Source organism: Spea bombifrons, chromosome 7, assembly GCF_027358695.1.
Source record: "Spea bombifrons isolate aSpeBom1 chromosome 7, aSpeBom1.2.pri, whole genome shotgun sequence".
Taxonomy (NCBI): Eukaryota; Metazoa; Chordata; class Amphibia; order Anura; family Pelobatidae; genus Spea; species Spea bombifrons.
The window spans coordinates 25983442-26004174 of record NC_071093.1 but is presented as its reverse complement, the minus strand read 5'-3'; the positions used below and the strand labels follow the sequence as shown (position 1 = coordinate 26004174).

Genomic DNA, 20733 nt, shown 5'->3' with positions numbered 1-20733 from the left:
ATGAAGTGAACATGTGCGAGGGCCGACCATTTTGCCTGACATTTTCTGAACCATTAAAATTAAATGCAAATTAACTATTTTATGCAAAGTTTATTGAAAACGGCATACCACATCTATCCCTTTCTCACTATCTCCCCTCCATACCCCCCTTCTCACAATCTCCCCTCTCCCTCCCTACCCCCCCTTCTCACAATCTCCCCTCTCCCTCCCTACCCCCCTTCTCACAATCTCCCCTCTCCCTCCCTACCCCCTTCTCTCAATCTCCCCTCTCCCTCCCTACCCCCCTTCTCACAATCTCCCCTCTCCCTCCCTACCCCCCTTCTCACAATCTCCCCTCTTCCTCCCTACCCCTCCTTCTCACAATCTCCCCTCTTCCTCCCTACCCCCCTTCTCACAATTTCCCCTCTCCCTCCCTACCCTTCTCACGATCTACCCTCTCCCTCCCTACCCCCCTTCTAACGATCTACCCTCTCCCTCCCTACCCCCCTTCTCACGATCTACCCTCTCCCTCCCTCCCTACCCCCCCTTCTCACGATCTACCCACTCCCTCCCTACTCCCCTTTGTAGGTCACTTACCGTCAACTCCTGTGTTGGGAGCGTGAGGCGTTTGTCTCGGGTGCCGGCGCTTCACTGCTGAGTGCCGTCATATGCCAGCGCTCAGCGTGAAGCGCCGGCACCCGAGACAAACACCTCACACTTCCAACACTGCACTCTGGGCAGCGCAGAGGCAGGCGGCGGCGGCAGCGGTGAGCAGAGGAGTCCTGGATTTCTGTCAGTCAGGGGGGCCCAAGAGGTGCCGAGCGGTCGTTTTCAGCAACCGCTCGGCACCCCTTGGGCCCCACTGACTGGCAGAACTCCAGGGCCCGGTCGCAGTCGCGACCCCGGTAGTTCCGCCACTGCCTACAAATTTCTTCATTAGATGCCCTTGTGGCTGTGCGTGCCGGCGCAGGGAGAAGGAAAGCCCAAATCTAGCGACGTCCGAGATCGCAAGATTTGGGCTTTCCTTCTCCCTGCGCCGGCACACACAGCCACAAGGGCATCTGATAAAGAAATTGTGTAGGGGAGGGCAGGGGCGTACCTAGAGTATTTGGCACCCGGGGCGGATCCTGTATGTGGCACCCCCCCACACACACACTTCAAAACTACCTGGCCGAAACTGAATATGACCCCCCCCACACACACCATAAAAAAAATCTAACACTTATTTAAAGTAAGTAACACACCAAAATAGGACAAAACAATTAAATAACAATATATATATATATATATATATATATATATATATAATTGTTAACAGCAATCACATTCCTATCATGCCCAGGCATACCCAGATTCCAGGAGGCACTCGCAGACTTGGCATGATAGGAGTATGATTGGCCTATCTACCCCTTCTCGCTCCCTTCTGCCCTATCTACCCCTTCTCGCTCCCTTCTGCCCTATCTACCCCTCCTAACTATCTACCCTCTCCCTCTTTGAAGTTCACTTACCTTTCAGGAGTCCTGCGGTGGGGGTGCAAGGCCTCTGTCTCCCAGCTCTGCCACTGTATGGAACAGTATAGAGTGATGGGAGTTATGATGTACTTTAGAGCATAATTATATAATGAAAAATACATTGGAAATGGTACAGCATAACACCCATCACTCTCACACACTTACCAATCCACACACACCAATCCACACACACATACCAATCCACACACACACCAATCCACACATACACCAATCCACACACATACCAATCCACACACACATACCAATCCACACACACATACCAATCCACACACACACCAATCCACACACACACCAATCCACACACATACCAATCCACACACATACACCAATCCACACATATACTAATCCACACACATATACTAATCCACACACATATACTAATCCACACACATACACCAATCCACACACATACACCAATCCACACACATACACCAATCCACACACATACCAATCCACTCTCACTGTATGCTTTCTTACCTTTCCTCTTTTCTCGTTACAGCTCCTTTTCCTGCTCTTCGCTCCTCTTCTTCTTCAGTTCTTCTGTCTTCTTCTGATGGCACGGGGGTCAGAGGGCACGGACAGCGGTGGGCGCGGCTTCAGTGTTGTGCGCCGGGATCTAACAACAAACCCCGGCGCACAACAGCTGTTGCCGCGCGGATCGCAAGGGAGCGGTATCGGAGGTCTTTAACAGACCTCCGGCTCCCTTGAGTGATTTTAAGCCGGGTTCAAGGGAGATCCTTGAACCGGCTTAAAATCACTCAAGGGAGCCGGTGGTCTGTTAAAGACCTCCGATACCGCTCCCTTGCGAGCCTGCTCCTCCAGCGGCGGACATTACTGTCCGTCTCTGGAGGGGTGCCGGCAAGTTGCCACCCCTCTGATGAGCGGCACCCGGTGCGGACCGCCCCCCGCTCGGTACGCTACTGAGGGGTGTGTGCCGGCGCAGGGAGAAGGAAAGCCCAAATCTCGCGCTTTCCTTCTCCCTGCGCCGGCTGATGACGCCAAGTCCCGTGGCTCACTTGGGGGCCGTATCAGTCCGGAACGCGGGCCGCAATTGGCCCGCGGGCCGGACTTTGGACATGCCTGATGTAAACTATTCTTTTCATATTTAAAAAAAGCTATGATTGAGAAAACATTTTTTTTGTTTTTATTTCCTTTTATTTTCCAACCTGCCCCCCCAGTTATGCACATCTGCCCCCAGGCTTGCCACTCTGCCTCCCTGATATGCCTTATACCTCCCTATATGCCACTCTGCCTCCCTGATATGCCTTATACCCCCCTATATGCCACTATGCCTCTCTGATATGCCTTATACCCTCCTATATGCCACTCTGCCTTCCTGATGTGCCTTATACCCTTCTATATGCCACTCTGCCTCCAGAAATGCCTTATACCCCCTTATATGCCATCCCCCCCCCCCCCGACTTACCAGTGCTTCTGACTCCCTGGTGTCTGGGGGGCAGCGGGTGGAGGCCGAGGTTAGTTCCACCGAAACTTCTATGAGGACCGTAAGGTCATGTGACACTATGGCGGAAGTACAAGCAGTAGCGGGCGTTGTCTGCGTTCTTCGAGTGGACATTCGACGGCTGACAGAGAAGAGAATTCCCCGCAGGGGAAGGTATGCGAGACAACCGCCGCTGCTGCCAGCACTTTCACCGGCGCTCGGTGATAGACACCCGATGTAAGTGCCGGCAGCAGCTGAGGTTACCAGACAGGAGGATCCAGGTCCCCTGCAATTCTGTGGGGGATCTGGATCTTAGTCTCATAGTCAGACCTCTATTTGAGGTCTGATTAGAAGACAACCTCGATTAGAAGACGAGGGGTATTTGCTCTGAAAAAAAACCTCATCTTACAATCGAGCAAATACAGTGTATATATGTGTATATATATATATATATATATATATATATATATATATATATATATATATATATATGCGTTAGACATGCATTTTTAACTACATATTATGTACTACATAATATGTGCTTATCTCTTTGAAGTAAAGGACGTGATTGAAATATGATTTCAAAATAACAGCTAAACTGGCAGTTATTTTTCATTCTTTAACCCCTTAAGGACCAGGCTGTTTTTATTGTTTGTACCCTTTGGGACCAAGGCTGTTTTAAGACTTTTGCGGTGCTTGTGTTTAGATGTAATTTTCTCCTCACCCATTTGATGTACCCATACAAGTTATAATATAATAAAATATTGAAAAAAAAACACTTTTTCTCACTTTTCTTTTAAAAATATTTTATTCATCCAAAAAAGCTAATTAAAAAAAACTGATAAATAGATTCTACTATTTGTCCTGAGTTTAGAAATGTTTTCATGTTTTTTTGCTTTTTTCTGCAAGTTATTGGGCAATAAGTACAAGTAGCGTTTTGCTATTTCAAAACCATTTTGTTTCCAAATCTGGTCATTCTCCCCTTTGTGCTATTTCAGGTATCTATTTCAACGCTAATTTTAGCACTTGCTCATAATAATAAACTTTATTTTTATTTTATTTATTTTATTCTTTTTGGACTTTTTTTTACATTTTGCTGGAACTGGACGGTTCCTCTGATGGTGACATAACTGCATAATTATTTTTGAATGTTACCAGATTCTTATTTTTTTAGCTATTTTTTTTTCCATATGTTTTTAATTATTTTTAAAATATTTTATTAATCACTTTGTGATTAGAAAGCTGGTCTCCATTGACTTGCATGGTTGAATGCAGTACCTGTATTCAACCTGCAAGGGGAGCCAGAGTTCTCAAGAGGGTCTGGAGACCCTCTAGGAACTTTTCCAACTTTGTTATTTTTTGAAAGGATGCGCCGCCATCTTGCGAGTGGCAAAATCACTCGCAGTGGCAGTTGTGACCGCTCTCCGGAGTGGTCACAGCGTGTCCCGGTGTGAGTGTTTGGTGTCGCTGAGTGCCTCGCTTTTGAGCAATGTATGGAAACATTGCCTAGCAGATATAGATCAAACAGATTAACCCAAAAACCCAGCTCAATTGGAATTCACACAAAAATTCGGCATTAAAGGTAAAGATAAAACCCCCTAACTTACAGGCATAGATCACACCCCAAACACCCCAAAGGCCTGCCTAGGGCGCCTACTTGGAGGGGTCACCAGCAGCCGCGTAGCCTGCAGCCACAAACCGCCGCCCGCGGTCATTCATTAGAAGCGCGGCCCCTGCTCGCGGTTACTTGATGGGAGGCAGGCAGCTGCGCGGGTCACTATGGGGAGCAATGGAAGCAAATCAGCCACTATAAGTGTGGCAAAAGGGAGGGGCTTGTGGGGTTGAAGCCAGGTGGCGGCAAAATTATGTTTTGCCTAGGGTGGCAAAAATCCTTGCACCAGCCCTGCATCCACATTGCCAACATAGAACCTGACCAGCAACCAAATTACACACATAGCCCATGCCATCTTTGTCCCCAAACAGCCCAGCATGAGTCAACTTTGTCCCCAAACAGCCCAGCGTACGACATCTTTGTCCCATAAACACGCTACCTGTGCCATCTTTGTCCCATAAACATCCTGCCTGTGCCATCTTGGTCCCCAAGGCTTAAACACCCTGCTTGTGTCATCTTTGCCTTTCCACAAATTAATTACCGTATTTGCTCGATTACAAGACAAGGTTTTTTTTCAGAGCAAATGCTCTGAAAAATACCCCTCGTCTTATAATCGGGGTCGTCTTATAAGCCACAGGTCATCTCATAGTCAGACCTATTTGTCTTAATGCTAATAAGCCTGTTACAAATGTTCTTGGATCGTTTATAAGCCACAATGGACTTGCCCCTCCCCCCAAAATGGAAACTTTTCCTATTTAAATGTCTCAGCTTGGCCCTACATTGTTCCAAGATAGTCTTATCATATCCTTTTTTTTTCCTGAAATCCAGATGATAGCTCATGTTCTCGCGCCTCAAAATATCCCCAGAAGTGATGCATATAATTCTTACATATAACATAGAATTCTAACAAATGCGCCTGAAGGTAAATGTCTGAGGAGGCTAGATTGATAAATAATAATTACACAATAATAATTTTTTATCAGTATGCTTTTTGTATAAATCAAAGAGTCCATCCTTTACTTCAACATCAAGTTTCAAAAAAATATTTTATATTAAATTTCATAGGGAAGCCAATGGTTTCCATCTTCCATCAAGAAGGTATCATTAGTAAAGCAACATTAAACAAGAGTAAATTGTTGGAACAAATGGCGATTGTATACAAATACCTTAAATCTGACGACTGACATGGAAAAGGACTTAGGAGTTTTAGTTAACAGTAAATTTACCTGTAGCGACCAGTGTCAGGCAGCTGCTGCTAAGGCAAATAAAATCATGGGGTGCATCAAAAGGGGCATAGATGCCCACGACAAGGAAATAATTCTACCACTGTACAAGTCACTAGTCAGACCACACATGGAATATTGTGTACAGTACTTGGCACCAGTGTACAAGAAAGATATAGTGGAGCTGGAGAGGGTTCAAAGACGGGCAACCAGAGTATTAAGGGGAATGGGAGGACTACAGTACCCAGAAAGATTATCAGAATTAGGGTTATCTAGTTTGGAAAAAAGACGGATTAGGGGGGACTTAATAACTATGTATAAATATATAAGGGGGCAGTACAGAGATCACTCCCAGGACCTATTTATACCCAGGACTGTATCTATAACAAGGGGACATCCTCTACAGCTGGAAGAAAGAAGGTTTCTACAGCCAGCACAGATGGGGGTTCTTTACAGTAAGAGCGGTGACCTCTCTGCCAGAGGAAATGGTTATGGTAAACTCAATAAAAGAGTTCAAAAGGAGCCTGGACGTGTTTCTTGAAAGCAATAATATTACAAGTTATGGATATTAGATTAATAGGGACAGAACGTTGATCCAAAGATTTATTCTGATTGCCATATTTGGAGTCGGGAAGGAATTTTCCCCCTGGTATGGGGCAATTGGCATCTGCTTCATAAGGGTTTTTTGCCTTCCTCTGGATCAACACAGTAGGCACACAATAGGTATATAGGTTGAACTTGATGGACTTTGGTCTTTTTTCAACTTTATGAACTATGTTACTATGTTACTATATTACTGTGTCAAAACTAATATAAGCCAGTCTAATATTAACTGTAGATTTACTTTGTAGCTTACATATAGCTCCTAATTTGTTTTCTAAATTATGACTCCTCCCATGGGTCCAATTTATGTTAAATAAATACATACAAGCACTCCACCCATTCAGACTTTCACACCTCCCAACATGTGAAATGACTATGATCAGTAAACATCACTTCCCTAATTCCCCAGGTGTTTACTTGATGTATCAAACTACCTACTATACTCTTTGTTTGGGATTTTATAATCCTGTAAATTCAATTTTACTGTGTGATTGGTGCCCACAATGGATATTAATCAGCCTGTGCTGTGTCACAGTCTATGTCTGACTCTATGATTATGTTGTACAGATGATGCCATTACAACATGGGCATGGCAACGGACAGGGTCTTTACCAAGACCTTACGTGTAATTTGGTAATCTACTGATAGCACAGTTTAGTAAGGTGTTTAAAAGAAGAATGTGTTTAATATTGATGCAGATTAATAGGATTCTACAGTGTCCCAGGCAGCCAACTAAACAAAGAATGCATATTAAAGTAACTTACCTTTTGTGGTCCAGTGTTTGGCGTCACTGATTGGTTGCCTGAAATCAATAAGAGCACTTTATACAAATGCACACAAAGGGGTCTTGTTAGACCCCATAACTCTCACTGAGCCAGTGTAACACATCTCCTGCTGGCCAAATAGCAGGGGGGGCAAGGAAAGGAGCAAATGCATATGGAGGGAATTCTGACAAACTCAGGATTTGCAGGGAGGAGGGGGCAACAAACCTTACAAGAAAAGTGGAACAGAGATATTTGTGTCCCTAAGTAGCATTCTCCCTCACATCACTTTGTCTTCACTCACAATGAGAAAGGAGCTGGAGTAACTTTGTGTGTTTATAATTTTGAAAAGTAACTCTTGGCGCTTTAGTCAAGGCCAGTGACTAAAAATACCCAATTTGAGTACTGAAATGTTTTGAGGCACACATAATGTGAGGGAGTATGCAGTTCAATCTACATAAAAGTGCTCGGTTTTTGGTTGAACAACAAAAAAAAGAGTAGCTGAATGAAAGTGTAGTATTACACTAAAGAATTTCCTGTTATGGGCCTCATTTTGGAAGAAGCCCAAGAGCCACGTGCAGGGGAATTCTGGGGACTAGATGTGCCATACCATGATTTGGAGAAAATATTGCCTTAAATATGTTTCTGGGCACTACACAATGAAAACGCTGTTCGATAGTAGTATGTTGACATAATGAGAGTAAAATCTGGAGACAGCAGAGTGAGTGTTATCTAAAGGAAGGATTGAAGGGCACACTCCACTTTCGCTATCCTTACTACATTTTGCTGTGAAATTAAAATATTTAATGTACCAAATAGGTTTTTTGCTTTTTTAACAAGATATCTAGTTCAATGACGTCTTTTGATTTTTTTTTTTTTTCAAAATCAGTTTTTATTTAAATTTTCAAAACATATGGGAGGAAGGGGGACAGGGATACAGAAAGGAAAAAGGGGGAGGGTAGGAATATGGGGGAATCAGGTATCCACGGCATGAGACAATGGTACGCAAGAACACAAATCCAGGTACAGAACACAAGTACAGGTGTTGGCCAACACGAGATAGCAAGGAGCGGCACAAAATAACCATCGTAAGAAAAATGGAGGACACAGATCGAGAAATCCAGGCAGACCACGGCAGACCCGACAACAGAGAAGGCAAGAGCATCGGCCAGTCGAGCAGCTGGGCAATACAGGGCGAAACAAGTAGAACCACGTGGCCGTATAGGCCTCCCTAAGTTTCGGAGTCGAGGCGGAGAGATCCTCAACCCTCCTGATTTCCTCCACCCTTGCCACCCAGTCCCGGTGAGAGGGAGGGCGAGGTTGTTTCCAATGTAGGGGTATAAGGCTTTTAGCAGCGTCAAGGAGATGTCGGACCACCGACCGTTTGTTATGAGAGATCGAGTGAGAAGTGTGGTGCAGGAGCATGGGCAGTGGTCGGAAAGGGGGGGTCTGATAGCTCCGAAATCACCCGGTGAACCTCCTTCCAGTAAGGTTGCAGCAAGGGACAGGACCACCATATGTGCAACATCGTGCCCAGGTCCCCACCGCACCGCCAACACCTATCAGACGTACCCGGGAACATACGATGGAGACGCTGCGGCGTTCTGTACCAGTTTGTCCACAGTTTATAGTTAGTCTCCTGTGTCTTAGTCGCTCTAGAGCTCTTGTGGGTGAAAACGAATATCTTGTCCCAGTCCTTGTCAGAGAGTCGAGTGTCACAAGTGGTCTCCCAGGTCTCGCAGAAGGGCGGTCGAGTCATGGAAGTTGCAGTCAAGAGTAAGGAATAGAGCAGGGAGATGGCCCTCTCCGGTGGGTGAGCCCCCGTGCACAAGGTTTCAAAGCCCGTTAAGGGCCGGTGGAGACGGTCCCCATGCGGCAAGGTAGAAAGGTAGTGCCTAATTTGGTGGTATGTGAAGCGCTCCACAGCCTGCCGCCGTGGCTGCCACTTGGGCCCCACAAGGCATGGTACACACAGCCCCGCAACTCACCGAGCTCCAGATCGACCCATGGCTTAGCGAGGGGACCCAGGGTATTCCACTCCAAGATGCGAAGTAGGTGGGCAGCACGGTAGTACTCATGAAAATCAGGCAAGGCGAGCCCGCCCGCAGCCATGGGCCTCGTGAGCTGGGAGAACCGCTGCCGAGGGCTCTTATTGCCCCAGACAAACTTAGACACCAGGGACCGGAGAGGCTGGAAAAACTCGGTATCCGAATCGGAAGCGTTTCGATACAACACCCGAGGTAAAAGGTTCATCTTGATAACATTCACTCGGCCTATCCAGGAGAGGTATAGCGGCGTCCACCTCCGCAGGTCCTCGGACAGGACGGCGAGCAAAGGCGTAAAATTAACATGGTAAAGCCGTGCGGGGTCGGCGGTTAGCCAGATCCCCAAATACTTCAGCTTCTCTGGGCACCACCGGAAGGGGAAGCAAGGCATAAGCGAGGTCACCATCCGAGGGGGCAGGGTGATATTTAAAATTTCGGACTTCGAATAGTTTATCTTAAGGTTAGACAGTGGGCCTAGAGACGAAAAGCCTCAAGAATATTTGGGAGCGTAACACCGGGGCGGTCAACAATAAACAGTAGATCGTCAGCGTATGCCGCTACCTTATGATGTCTACCACCATCCTGCAACCCCAAGATGTTCGGGTCCGAGCGGACAGCCTCCAGAAAAGGCTCCAGAGACAGCGCAAAGAGCATCGGGGACAGGGGGCACCCCTGCCTGGTCCCGTTCTTTATCGCTATGGGGGGGGAAGACCCCCGTTAACCCGTAGGCGAGGAATAGAGGGCCCCAATCCAGGCCAACATAGAGGGACCCAGACCCAGATGTTCCAGGGTAGCCTCCAAAAATACCCAGTCCACCCTATCAAAGGCCTTCTCCGCGTCGGTCGATAATAATAAAACCTGGCGCGGATTATAGAGAGAAGTCTAATAGTGTTGCCGCGCGCCTCACGCTGAGGGATAAAACCAGCTTGGTCAGGGTGGATCAACAGCGAGACGAAACGGGCCAAACGCAACGCCAACATTTTAGCAAAAAGCTTCAAGTCGGCATTGAGGAGCGAGATGGGTCGGTAGCTCTGACACAGACCAGGATCCTTGCCCTCCTTCGGAATGACTGTGATCGTGGCCGCCAAGGACTGGGAGGGGAACTGAAGTCCCTCTCGGATGGCATTGAGCGCAGCAAGCAGGTGTGGGAAAAGGTGCGTCGAGAACGTGCGAAAGTACCCCAAGGGCAAACCGTCCGGGCCCGGACGCTTACCCCGCTGAGTAGCTTTCAGAGCCGCGGAGAGCTCCGCAACCGAGAACGGATCCTCCATGGTTTCCGCCTGTTCGCGGGTAAGTTTGCGCACACTGTGTTCCGCAAGATAACTGTTGATGCGGACCCGTTTATCGTGACGGGCACCACCATCCGAAACCTGTGACGAGCCATAAAGGGAGGAATAGCAGGCATGAAACGCAGCCACTATCTTAGAGGGGTAAGGGGACAAATCCCCGCAGGCGCCCGGACTCGATGGATGTGCGTGTTGCGCTTAAGTGGGTTAATCATTTTGGCCAACAGCTTACCACATTTATTATCGTGCTCACTGAAAAATCTCTGACTATACAGGGAAGCCCGGTGAAACTTTAGACAGTTGACCCCTTAGGGAGGTCAGTTCTGCGTAGGTCGCCTCATCCAGGGTGTCCTTATGCAAGGATTCCAACTGCTGAATTCGAGCAGTAAGCCTATCAATCTCCTGCACGTGCGCCCTCTTTCTCCGCGTACCTTGTTGAATGAAGAAACCTCGCAGCACGTACTTATGGGCCTCCCACACCACCAGAGGGGACAGCCCCTGCGTAGCATTGTCCTGAAAATAACGCTGCAGTTCCGTCTCCGTCTGTGAAACAAGAGCCTCGTCCAGTAGAAAAGAGTCGTTAAGTCGCCATGTCCACTCCCTGGCCCTACACAACGGAGCGTCTAGCGCAATGGAAACCGGAGAGTGGTCTGTCCAGGTCATCGGCAGGATCGTGGCCGTCTGCAGCAAGTCTAGGTAAGTCTGAGAGAGAAAGATGTAGTCCAGTCGGGAATAGCAAGCATGAGGGGAAGAATAGAAAGTGAAGTCCCGGGCAGTCGGGTACAGAGAACGCCAGCAGTCAATCAGGCGCTGCTCAGTCAAAATTTTGCGAACCGAGCGCAGCTCTGACACAGACCAGGATCCTTGCCCTCCTTCGGAATGACTGTGATCGTGGCCGCCAAGGACTGGGAGGGGAACTGAAGTCCCTCTCGGATGGCATTGAGCGCAGCAAGCAGGTGTGGGAAAAGGTGCGTCGAGAACGTGCGATAGTACCCCAAGGGCAAACCGTCCGGGCCCGGACGCTTACCCCGCTGAGTAGCTTTCAGAGCCGCGGAGAGCTCCGCAACCGAGAACGGATCCTCCATGGTTTCCGCCTGTTCGCGGGTAAGTTTGCGCACACTGTGTTCCGCAAGATAACTGTTGATGCGGACCCGTTTATCGTGACGGGCACCACCATCCGAAACCTGTGACGAGCCATAAAGGGAGGAATAGCAGGCATGAAACGCAGCCACTATCTTAGAGGGGTAAGGGGACAAATCCCCGCAGGCGCCCGGACTCGATGGATGTGCGTGTTGCGCTTAAGTGGGTTAATCATTTTGGCCAACAGCTTACCACATTTATTATCGTGCTCACTGAAAAATCTCTGACTATACAGGGAAGCCCGGTGAAACTTTAGACAGTTGACCCCTTAGGGAGGTCAGTTCTGCGTAGGTCGCCTCATCCAGGGTGTCCTTATGCAAGGATTCCAACTGCTGAATTCGAGCAGTAAGCCTATCAATCTCCTGCACGTGCGCCCTCTTTCTCCGCGTACCTTGTTGAATGAAGAAACCTCGCAGCACGCACTTATGGGCCTCCCACACCACCAGAGGGGACAGCCCCTGCGTAGCATTGTCCTGAAAATAACGCTGCAGTTCCGTCTCCGTCTGTGAAACAAGAGCCTCGTCCAGTAGAAAAGAGTCGTTAAGTCGCCATGTCCACTCCCTGGCCCTACACAACGGAGCGTCTAGCGCAAAGGAAACCGGAGAGTGGTCTGTCCAGGTCATCGGCAGGATCGTGGCCGTCTGCAGCAAGTCTAGGTAAGTCTGAGAGAGAAAGATGTAGTCCAGTCGGGAATAGCAAGCATGAGGGGAAGAATAGAAAGTGAAGTCCCGGGCAGTCGGGTACAGAGAACGCCAGCAGTCAATCAGGCGCTGCTCAGTCAGAATTTTGCGAACCGAGCGCAGCTGGTTAGCGGGGACACAACTAGAACCAGAGGAAGTATCGACCTCCGGGCGAAGGGGGACATTTAAATCCCCACCCAGAATCACAAGGCCCTCTCCAAAAGTGGAGAGCGAGGCCACAATAGAGCGGAGGGCCACGTGTTGAGCTCTATTAGGAAGATACACGCTAGCAAAGGTGTAGAGAGCCTCCGCTATATAGCCTTTAACAAAGGTGAAATGGCCCGAGGGATCAAGGAGAGTATCCTTAACAACGAATGGGACCCTGCTAGAAAATAGTATAGCTGTCCCCTTAGTCTTGGACTCCGGATTGTTACTAAAATATCCCAGAAGGTAGTGGGACCTCTTTAGGCTAGGGGCTTGCCCCCCTTTAAAGTGGGTCTCCTGAAGCATCACCACGTAGGCATCATGTGCCTTAAATTCTCTCAGAGCCCTGGACCGTTTTTCTGGTATATTGAGACCCTGTGCGTTAACAGAATAAATGGTCAGCGGAGCTGGACGGAAAGCCATGAGAGTCGGTATGCGAAGCGGTGTCTCAGTACCGCGGGGGGCAGAGAAAGTGGGGGGCGGAAAGGATGGCGAGGGGGAGAACTGGAACTGGAAGGGGGGAGGTATGGGATATATGTGGTATATGTGGTATGTGGGGTAATGTGTCAAGTACCGGGTAGACTCCTACCCCCCAAGGGAGGCGAACGGGGTCCCCAGGGAACGGGTAATGACACCAAGCCCCGTGGGGCAGAGAACGAAGTGGGCGAAGAAATCAAGAGAGCGGCAAAGGCTCCGTGGATGAACCAGGTGCCACAAAACCAAAAAACGCCCTGCCACCCGCCCGAAACAGACAAAACAGACCACACCAGAATACGAAGACAACAGATATTGGGCAATGCAATACATCGTATTGTGCAAAACAAATGCGGAACCCGGAGAACCACCCAGAACAGAGGGACCATACATCGCATAAAACCAGTGAGAGACAAAAAAAAATGTTTTGTGTAGTGCGTAAAGAATAACAGGCCGCGGGAGGCGCCTGTCAACGGCCACAACGGCTATAGGGCTGTAAGAGCGAAGGGCTGCCAGCGGGCAATACTGTGAGCTATCCGAAGCAGCGAGTGCATATGTGCATTGAGCCCGACATGCTGTACGAGACTGCTCCCCAGTGTGTGATAGAAACGCCAGTGGGGACGGGGGAGAAGACCCGCAACACAAGGCGGCAAAGCCAACCACACTGGGGGGGGGGTACGTGTGTATAGCGACGTGCGTTTAGTATGCAGCAGATCGCCGCAGACGGAGCGGCGCGAAAAGAGGCGGGTCGAGCCCAGCGTACCCCGAGTCCAATGCGAGCCATAAGGGCCAGCGCGCGCGAGCAACACGCGGAACATCCGCATGGTCCGAGCGACATGCGTCGGGGCGGCCGCAGAGTAGAAAAGTGACCCCACAAGCACAAACATACCCAGGGTGCAGGTACTCTTGCCCAGCCCCAAAAACACAGAGAGGAAACAAAAACAAAGTGACACAATAAAATAGAAAAAACAGAAAATAAAGTCTCACACGAACCACGGGTACGCAGCGGCTAGAAACAAGCGAGAGTCCGCGCGTAGCAACAGGTCCCGCCGCCAGGCCGGCGTAGGCAGCCAAGTAAGGATACAAGGGAGTCTCCACGGGGTCACCACCGGAGCGTGGCCGTCATCAATCACTCCCTCGGCGGCTGGTCGCGGTCCCCGTCTCTCACAGCCCGTCGAGGAGGTCTGGCCCGGTGGGGCCCGCGTTGCGCCGATCCAGAGCGGCGCTGGCGAGAATCCACATCCCGGGCGGTCCAGTCGGGGACTTCAAGCGGCGGCAGGTCCAGCTCCAGTAGAAAGGGTTGAACGTCCGCAGGCCTGCGTCTTTTGATTTTTGTGCCATCAGCAAAGAGATTTATTGAGAGACCTTTAATATTCATAAAACTGTACATAAACAAATGCCAATATTTTAAAAACATTTTAATGAAGAAGTATTTTAACTGATACAACCTTTTGAGGAATATGTGTGACCCTTTTTAGGTCTCTCCCATTCATCCTCAAAGAGGCCCCTCCAAGCAGAGGGCCCTAAGCAGCTGTCTACATGATAGCACCAGTCCTGACCTGACCATGTGAATCCATTTCATGGTCTTGTCATCCACAATTGCCAAAAATATATAACTGTTTCCACAGACTATTGTAGTCTCTAGTTAATGCATAAATAAAGCTTTACTGACCTAAATGTTTTTTCTCATGGCAGTGAGTAAATCCACACAAGTGACACACTGTGCGCCAGCTTTGTATTTAGCAAGGTGTTTAATGTACGTGTAAAACTTAATACATACTGCCATATATGTTATTTTTGTATGATGTACTTTAATTATGCTCCTGCCTAATCTTTATCTGTTCGACCTTGTTTCTGTTTTCATGAATGCCCTACTCAGAATTAATGCTACTAGTGGGGTAATGCAGGGGTTGTATCAGTGACAGGGAAGGTCTAGCAGCTAAGACGGTATGCTTCTCTGAAGAAGTGCGGTTTGAGATGTTTCTTGAATGTTGGGAGGGAGGGTGAAAGCTGAAGGTTTGGTGGAAGTATGTTCCAGTAATACGGGGCAGCACGAGTGAAGTATGTGTGGACGAGTGCATTAGCCCATGGGAAGAACGTAAAGATTGAGTAGGAGAGTATTTGTTTTATGAGGGCAGAAATGTATGGAGGAGCAGTGTTATGTAATGTAATTCTTAAAGTAATAGGGAGCTAGTGGAGATTTTCACAGAGTGGAGAAGCAAGGAGAGTGGTGTGCAAGGAAGATAAGCACTTAGGATAGACTGGAATGCCAACCGGAAGAGCCATGGAGTTAAACCTGGAGTGGGAATTGTCCTTGTATCATAGCCATAAAAGTTAAATGTCGGGATAATTCTCCAAATTTAATGTAGGGTAACAGTATGGGCAAAATCAGGCACAAAATGTAATAGAGGTGGGACAAAGGAGAACTGCAGTTGATAGTAACAGGATATAGAATGAAAGGGCATTTGGAATATGCAGTCCATGGCAGGAAGAATGAAGACAAGAGAGGTTCAAATAATGGGGAAATGTTTCCATAATATGCAGTGGGTTTGTGAAATTTGGGGTGAAAATTTGAAAAGTAGTGTAGTATAAGGAGTCAGGGGCCCCCATATTGTTTCTGATTCACTAGAGCTGAGATGGGTCACAACACAGAGACTAAAGCAAAGGAAAAAGAGCCCTCTCTGTATTTGATACAAACTGCATAAATTTATCAGAATACAATAACTAGGAGGGACATTATAGTTAAATGACACAAAAAAAAAACATTGCTCTGGTGTAAAACAGTCCTTGTGCTGAAAAGTTTAAGAAAATAATTTTCAAACCTTGCTTTTAATACAAATATGGTTTGCTCAATAATTTTCTTATGAGATTTTTTTCACTGTCACTTTAAAAATGGCAACATAACAAAGCCTCCTCATCCTGTTTTAGATGAGGGCCAGATGGTTTGTTGAGACACCATTATAGATCTGTGAGCTCCAGCACTCATGGGATATAGGTTTCGCAAAACACTCTTAGATGTAGAGGGAGCCCTGGACCGGCCATCTGCCACACCAGACAAATGCCTGGTGGACTGCAGGCTGACTATGTTCCAGCTGCACACTGCGTGCGCATAAAACCTCCTGTGTGTGCTGTCAGGATCTTACCAATTTTGTGAAAGAGTGATCTCTAATAGTTTAGGCATGAGCTTGCATGGGCTAACTTATAAGTTTGGCTGTATATATATGATTGGACTATGAAGAGGCGGCCCTGGCACTATATGGAGGTGTCTGAATCTACTGGAGTGCTACCAAACTAAGACTAAGCTATTAGAGATCACTGGCAGAATTGGTAAGAGCCTTACATCTACAGGGCCTGTTATGTAGGGTATAATTACTCTTAGGGATGTGCATATTTGCAAACTATACCAAAGCAAAATATAGCTTTAATGTTCATCAATGGCTGTTTTCTTACAAATGACTGAAGCATAGTCTGTCTCCGCAATTAAAGCACACTACTTTCATGCAAGTCCAACTTACATAAAGCACAGTACATTTTACTGGATGAAAATCAGTGCAGGCATTCTCTACTTAAGTTAGAAAACAAGACTTCTGCCTCATTAAATCCCTTCCTCTATGGTAAGCAGGTAGCACACTTCAGTACACTTCTTACACATGGTCAGTAAAACTCTCATGCCAGCCAATGGGAGACATAGCAGCCAATCATTTGTACGCTATCTGAACACGTTTGCTTGCATAAACGCCATTGGCAGCAGATTTAATTATGTTTTTAGGAGTAGTACTCAGCATGTTAAGATTTATTGGTTTTATATAGCACCAGATTTCAGTGCTGTACAATTGTCAGTGGGCTAGTATAACCATTACAGAACAGGTGAGCCCTGCTCAAATGAGCTTAATATCTAAAGGCAGTTGGGGCATATTACATATGCCACACTAATTTAAGTATTGCAGATCGACTAAGAAAAGCGAGATAACGGAATATAGGAGGGCATTAATGTGTGATGTAAGCATCACAAAAAGTGGATCTGGAGGACTTTTTTGGACAGAAGAGATTTATGCTTTTGTCCTCAGTATATGCAACAATGAGAGGAATCCAGCTACCCAAAAATTAAATTAGTCAAAACAGACTACGCTGTAATAGATGCGCTGCTATAACAATTCATGTGAATGTGTCCTAATTCATGTGAATTTATTCACACGAAAAGTTAACTTTTCAACACATTTCCTGGTGATGTTTTGGAGACTTGGAGATTAAGTGTGACTTTTGGGAAAGTTGTGATACAATTCTTACTGCATGTTAATTCAGCAATAGATATTGAAAATGGGAGTAAGAATGCCCAACACTTGATTGTCGTTTTGTATCAGAACACCGATTAGCCAAGTGCTCCAACACAATACCTTGATTTAAACCATGGATTTGGCCTAATGAAATCTGTCTTCTCTACAGAGCATAGCTTCCCGCAATGTGGGATTATTCTGACAATTTGTTAAATCATTTCACTGGAATAGTGACAAATTACAACACAAATAGGATTACATACCCTCTCAAGCCCAGTTTATTATTTAGTATAAATTTGTATGCAAGACAACCATATCCCCCAGGTAGCAGCAAATAAGTAGACACAATAGCCAACACATGACTTGATGTGAAAATGTTAACTTTATTTTCAGTTAAGTGTACAGGTTGAACCCTCACATCTTACTGAGACCAATTACGTAAACCTTCCAGATGTTAAATTGAGTCCATTGCTGGATCAAACTGTTTACAAAATGTTCAAGGCTGAAGATACAAAAAGACTCGATACATTGCAGAACATACAAGCAATATGATCACCATGATTTCTGTAAGGGCTCTCACCAGCTGGGCAGCATTAACAGGAGTCAAAGCTCCTTAATGCATTATACATTTGGAATGACTAAAAAGAAAACAAAAGAAATGTACAGTCCTCAGTTGCATTGTGGTTTATGCTTGCCATCTCTGCATTCCAGTTATTGAATCCTGAGCCAAGCGCCAACAAAATAGGGGAAAGCCATGCCAATGTGATCTTCCTGCAGGTGTTTAAAATGGGGTAGTCCATTTAGAAGCATTTACGGTGGACTATGGAAGGCCCAGATTCGTCATATTCTTGCTTGCTGATCCACATTTGCTGGAAGGTGGAGAGAGAGGCCAAGATGGATCCTCCAATCCAGACTGAGTATTTACGCTCAGGTGGTGCAATGATCTGTATGGAGGAAAAGTTATAGGTTAGTTGCATCATTTCAACACTGCAATGCACAGTACTGCTTGGGACTAATAACTATCGCAGTGTGCCATGTAAAGATTCATCTTTTAAAGTAAATCTTACCTTTATCTTCATTGTGCTGGGAGCCAGTGCAGTGATTTCCTTTTGCATTCTGTCAGCAATGCCTGGGTACATGGTGGTTCCACCAGACAGAACAGTGTTGGCATACAAATCCTTACGGATGTCAACATCACACTTCATGATAGAGTTGTAGGTAGTTTCATGGATACCACACGACTCCATACCTATTGAAAGATTTTAGAGATTAGATGACCTGGCTTTACTCCCTACATCTTAGGGTAGTGCACGAATGTCTACTCACCAAGGAATGAAGGCTGGAATAAGGCTTCTGGGCACCTGAACCTCTCGTTACCAATGGTGATGACCTGCCCATCAGGCAATTCATAGCTCTTTTCCAGGGAGCTAGAGGAAGCAGCAGTAGCCATCTCTTGCTCAAAGTCAAGAGCAACATAGCAGAGCTTCTCCTTGATGTCACGCACAATTTCTCTCTCAGCTGTGGTAGTAAAGCTGTAGCCTCTTTCAGTCAGGATCTTCATGAGGTAGTCTGTCAAGTCACGTCCAGCCAAGTCCAGACGCAAGATGGCATGAGGCAGAGCATACCCTTCATAGATGGGCACAGTGTGGGTTACACCATCACCAGAGTCCATCACAATACCAGTGGTACGTCCAGAGGCATACAGTGACAGCACAGCCTGGATGGCAACATACATGGCTGGGGTGTTGAAGGTCTCAAACATTATCTGCAGGGGAAAAACAGATCTCATTAGTGAATATATTAACTCTTTAATGCACTACAAACCATGCATGTGTCATTGCACAAATGTGACTGTTCTAAACTCCATAACTTTAGGCTACCGTTCAGGCAAAGCCAGTATGTGCAAAGGCAAGCAGGGTGAACTCTTTAAAAATACAAACCACTCAAGAGTTAAGACGCCAACTATTTGAAATTGCATAAAGATGTTAGTTTCTGTTAAGCAAACTCCAAACATTTTAGTTATAAAAAATGAAACCTGTAAATTCCATGAAAAGGCGACTCAGATGAAATGGAAGTCCTGTAAGGGACAGCAAGATTTATATAACTAGGAAAACATATGTAGATCAAGTAGTAAATACATTTTGCTCTATTAGATTTGTACCTGCGTCATCTTCTCACGGTTAGCTTTTGGGTTCAAAGGTGCTTCAGTCAGCAACACTGGATGCTCCTCTGGGGCAACTCTCAGCTCATTGTAGAAGGTGTGATGCCAGATCTTTTCCATATCATCCCAGTTGGTAACAATACCATGCTCAATGGGGTATTTCAGCGTCAGGATACCTCTCTTGCTCTGAGCTTCATCTCCTACATAGCTATCCTTCTGACCCATTCCAACCATGACACCCTGGAGAAGGAATTTCAGACCGTTTCAATAAACACATCAGAAGGCAAATTATTTGATCCCATTACTCATAACTATAAATCGTTAGAGCCTTGATGTTGTCCATGCCTCATGTGGAGAACTGCAAGGTCCTGCATTGAGCCTTTATGCTCCTTAGATTTTATGGCAGATGTATATATAGTCTCATTTTTAAGAACCATTTGTGTAAATTTGATTGTCAAAGGCATGACCTAGTCCTGTACAATTGTTAGATAGTAGTTTACCAATTAAATTTCTGCCCCCCCCCCAAATCTGCAAAGGGGGTGGGGGAGGCAGATCCCGAGTTAACTTAACATGCCTTCATCCAGACACAAAGTGTGGACATCAATGAATACAGGACAATTCCTCCAGTCATTGCATGCATTTGACTTTAGCATGCACCAAATTTAAGGTCACAGCCTTAATACTCATTTATGCTACACAAATAGCATGTCAGTATTCCAGTTAAACAAGTCAAATCCAAACTGCAGTGGGCAGTTTAATTATAATAGGATTTAAATGCACATTTCTATAGCCACTTGCATTTCAGAGGTTACACAGCAACATTTCAAACAGTATAAAAGGAGATTAAAAAAAACAAAAAAAATTAAATTGTTGTTCAGATTTTAAAAAGGGCAAATTAGCATTAATACATCAGAGAAAGTGACATACCTGGTGTCTGGGGCGACCCACAATTGATGGAAACACTGCACGGGGAGCATCATCTCCGGCAAATCCAGCTTTGCACATACCAGAGCCATTGTCAACAACGAGGGCAGCGATATCGTCTTCCATTGTGATCTGTATAGAAGCAAAGGCAATGTTGAATGCAAGTCAGTCAAGTACTTTGCATGCAATGAAAAAAAAAAAAAAAAAAAAATTCTAGTATACTTCCTGCTCACCACCCTACTCCTGCCACTAGAGGGCGTATGGGTTTGCACCGTCACTGCATGGAGGAGACAAAGGGAAGTCCCTTTCTTCTCAGATTTACCAAATAAGGTAACAAACCAGATTTACAACAAGGGGCTGTACAATGATGGGGGAAGGGAAGGAAATGGGCAAC

General features: G+C 46.4%; 1 protein-coding gene across 1 annotated transcript; it reads right to left on the bottom strand.

The window, feature by feature from the left end:
- Positions 1 to 17617: 17617 nt before the first annotated feature.
- On the bottom strand, positions 17618 to 20503 carry LOC128501283 (actin, cytoplasmic 1). Its single transcript, XM_053470698.1, has 5 exons — positions 20343 to 20503; positions 19416 to 19655; positions 18581 to 19019; positions 18322 to 18503; positions 17618 to 18198 (listed from the first exon to the last, which is right to left on the bottom strand). Exons 1-5 carry the CDS (start codon positions 20463 to 20465, stop codon positions 18055 to 18057), a joined length of 1128 nt encoding a protein of 375 aa, XP_053326673.1. The 5' UTR covers positions 20466 to 20503; the 3' UTR covers positions 17618 to 18054.
- Positions 20504 to 20733: the final 230 nt, after the last annotated feature.

Excerpts from the sequence above, each read along its gene's own strand:
- LOC128501283 (XM_053470698.1), bottom strand. The coding sequence starts at position 20,465 with ATGGAAGACGATATCGCTGCCCTCGTTGTTGACAATGGCTCTGGTATG. Across the intron at positions 18,504-18,580 it reads ATTCCAGCCTTCATTCCTTG|GTATGGAGTCGTGTGGTATC; the intron begins GTGAGTAGACAT and ends ATCTTTCAATAG. Across the intron at positions 18,199-18,321 it reads CCAGCACAATGAAGATAAAG|ATCATTGCACCACCTGAGCG; the intron begins GTAAGATTTACT and ends TCCTCCATACAG.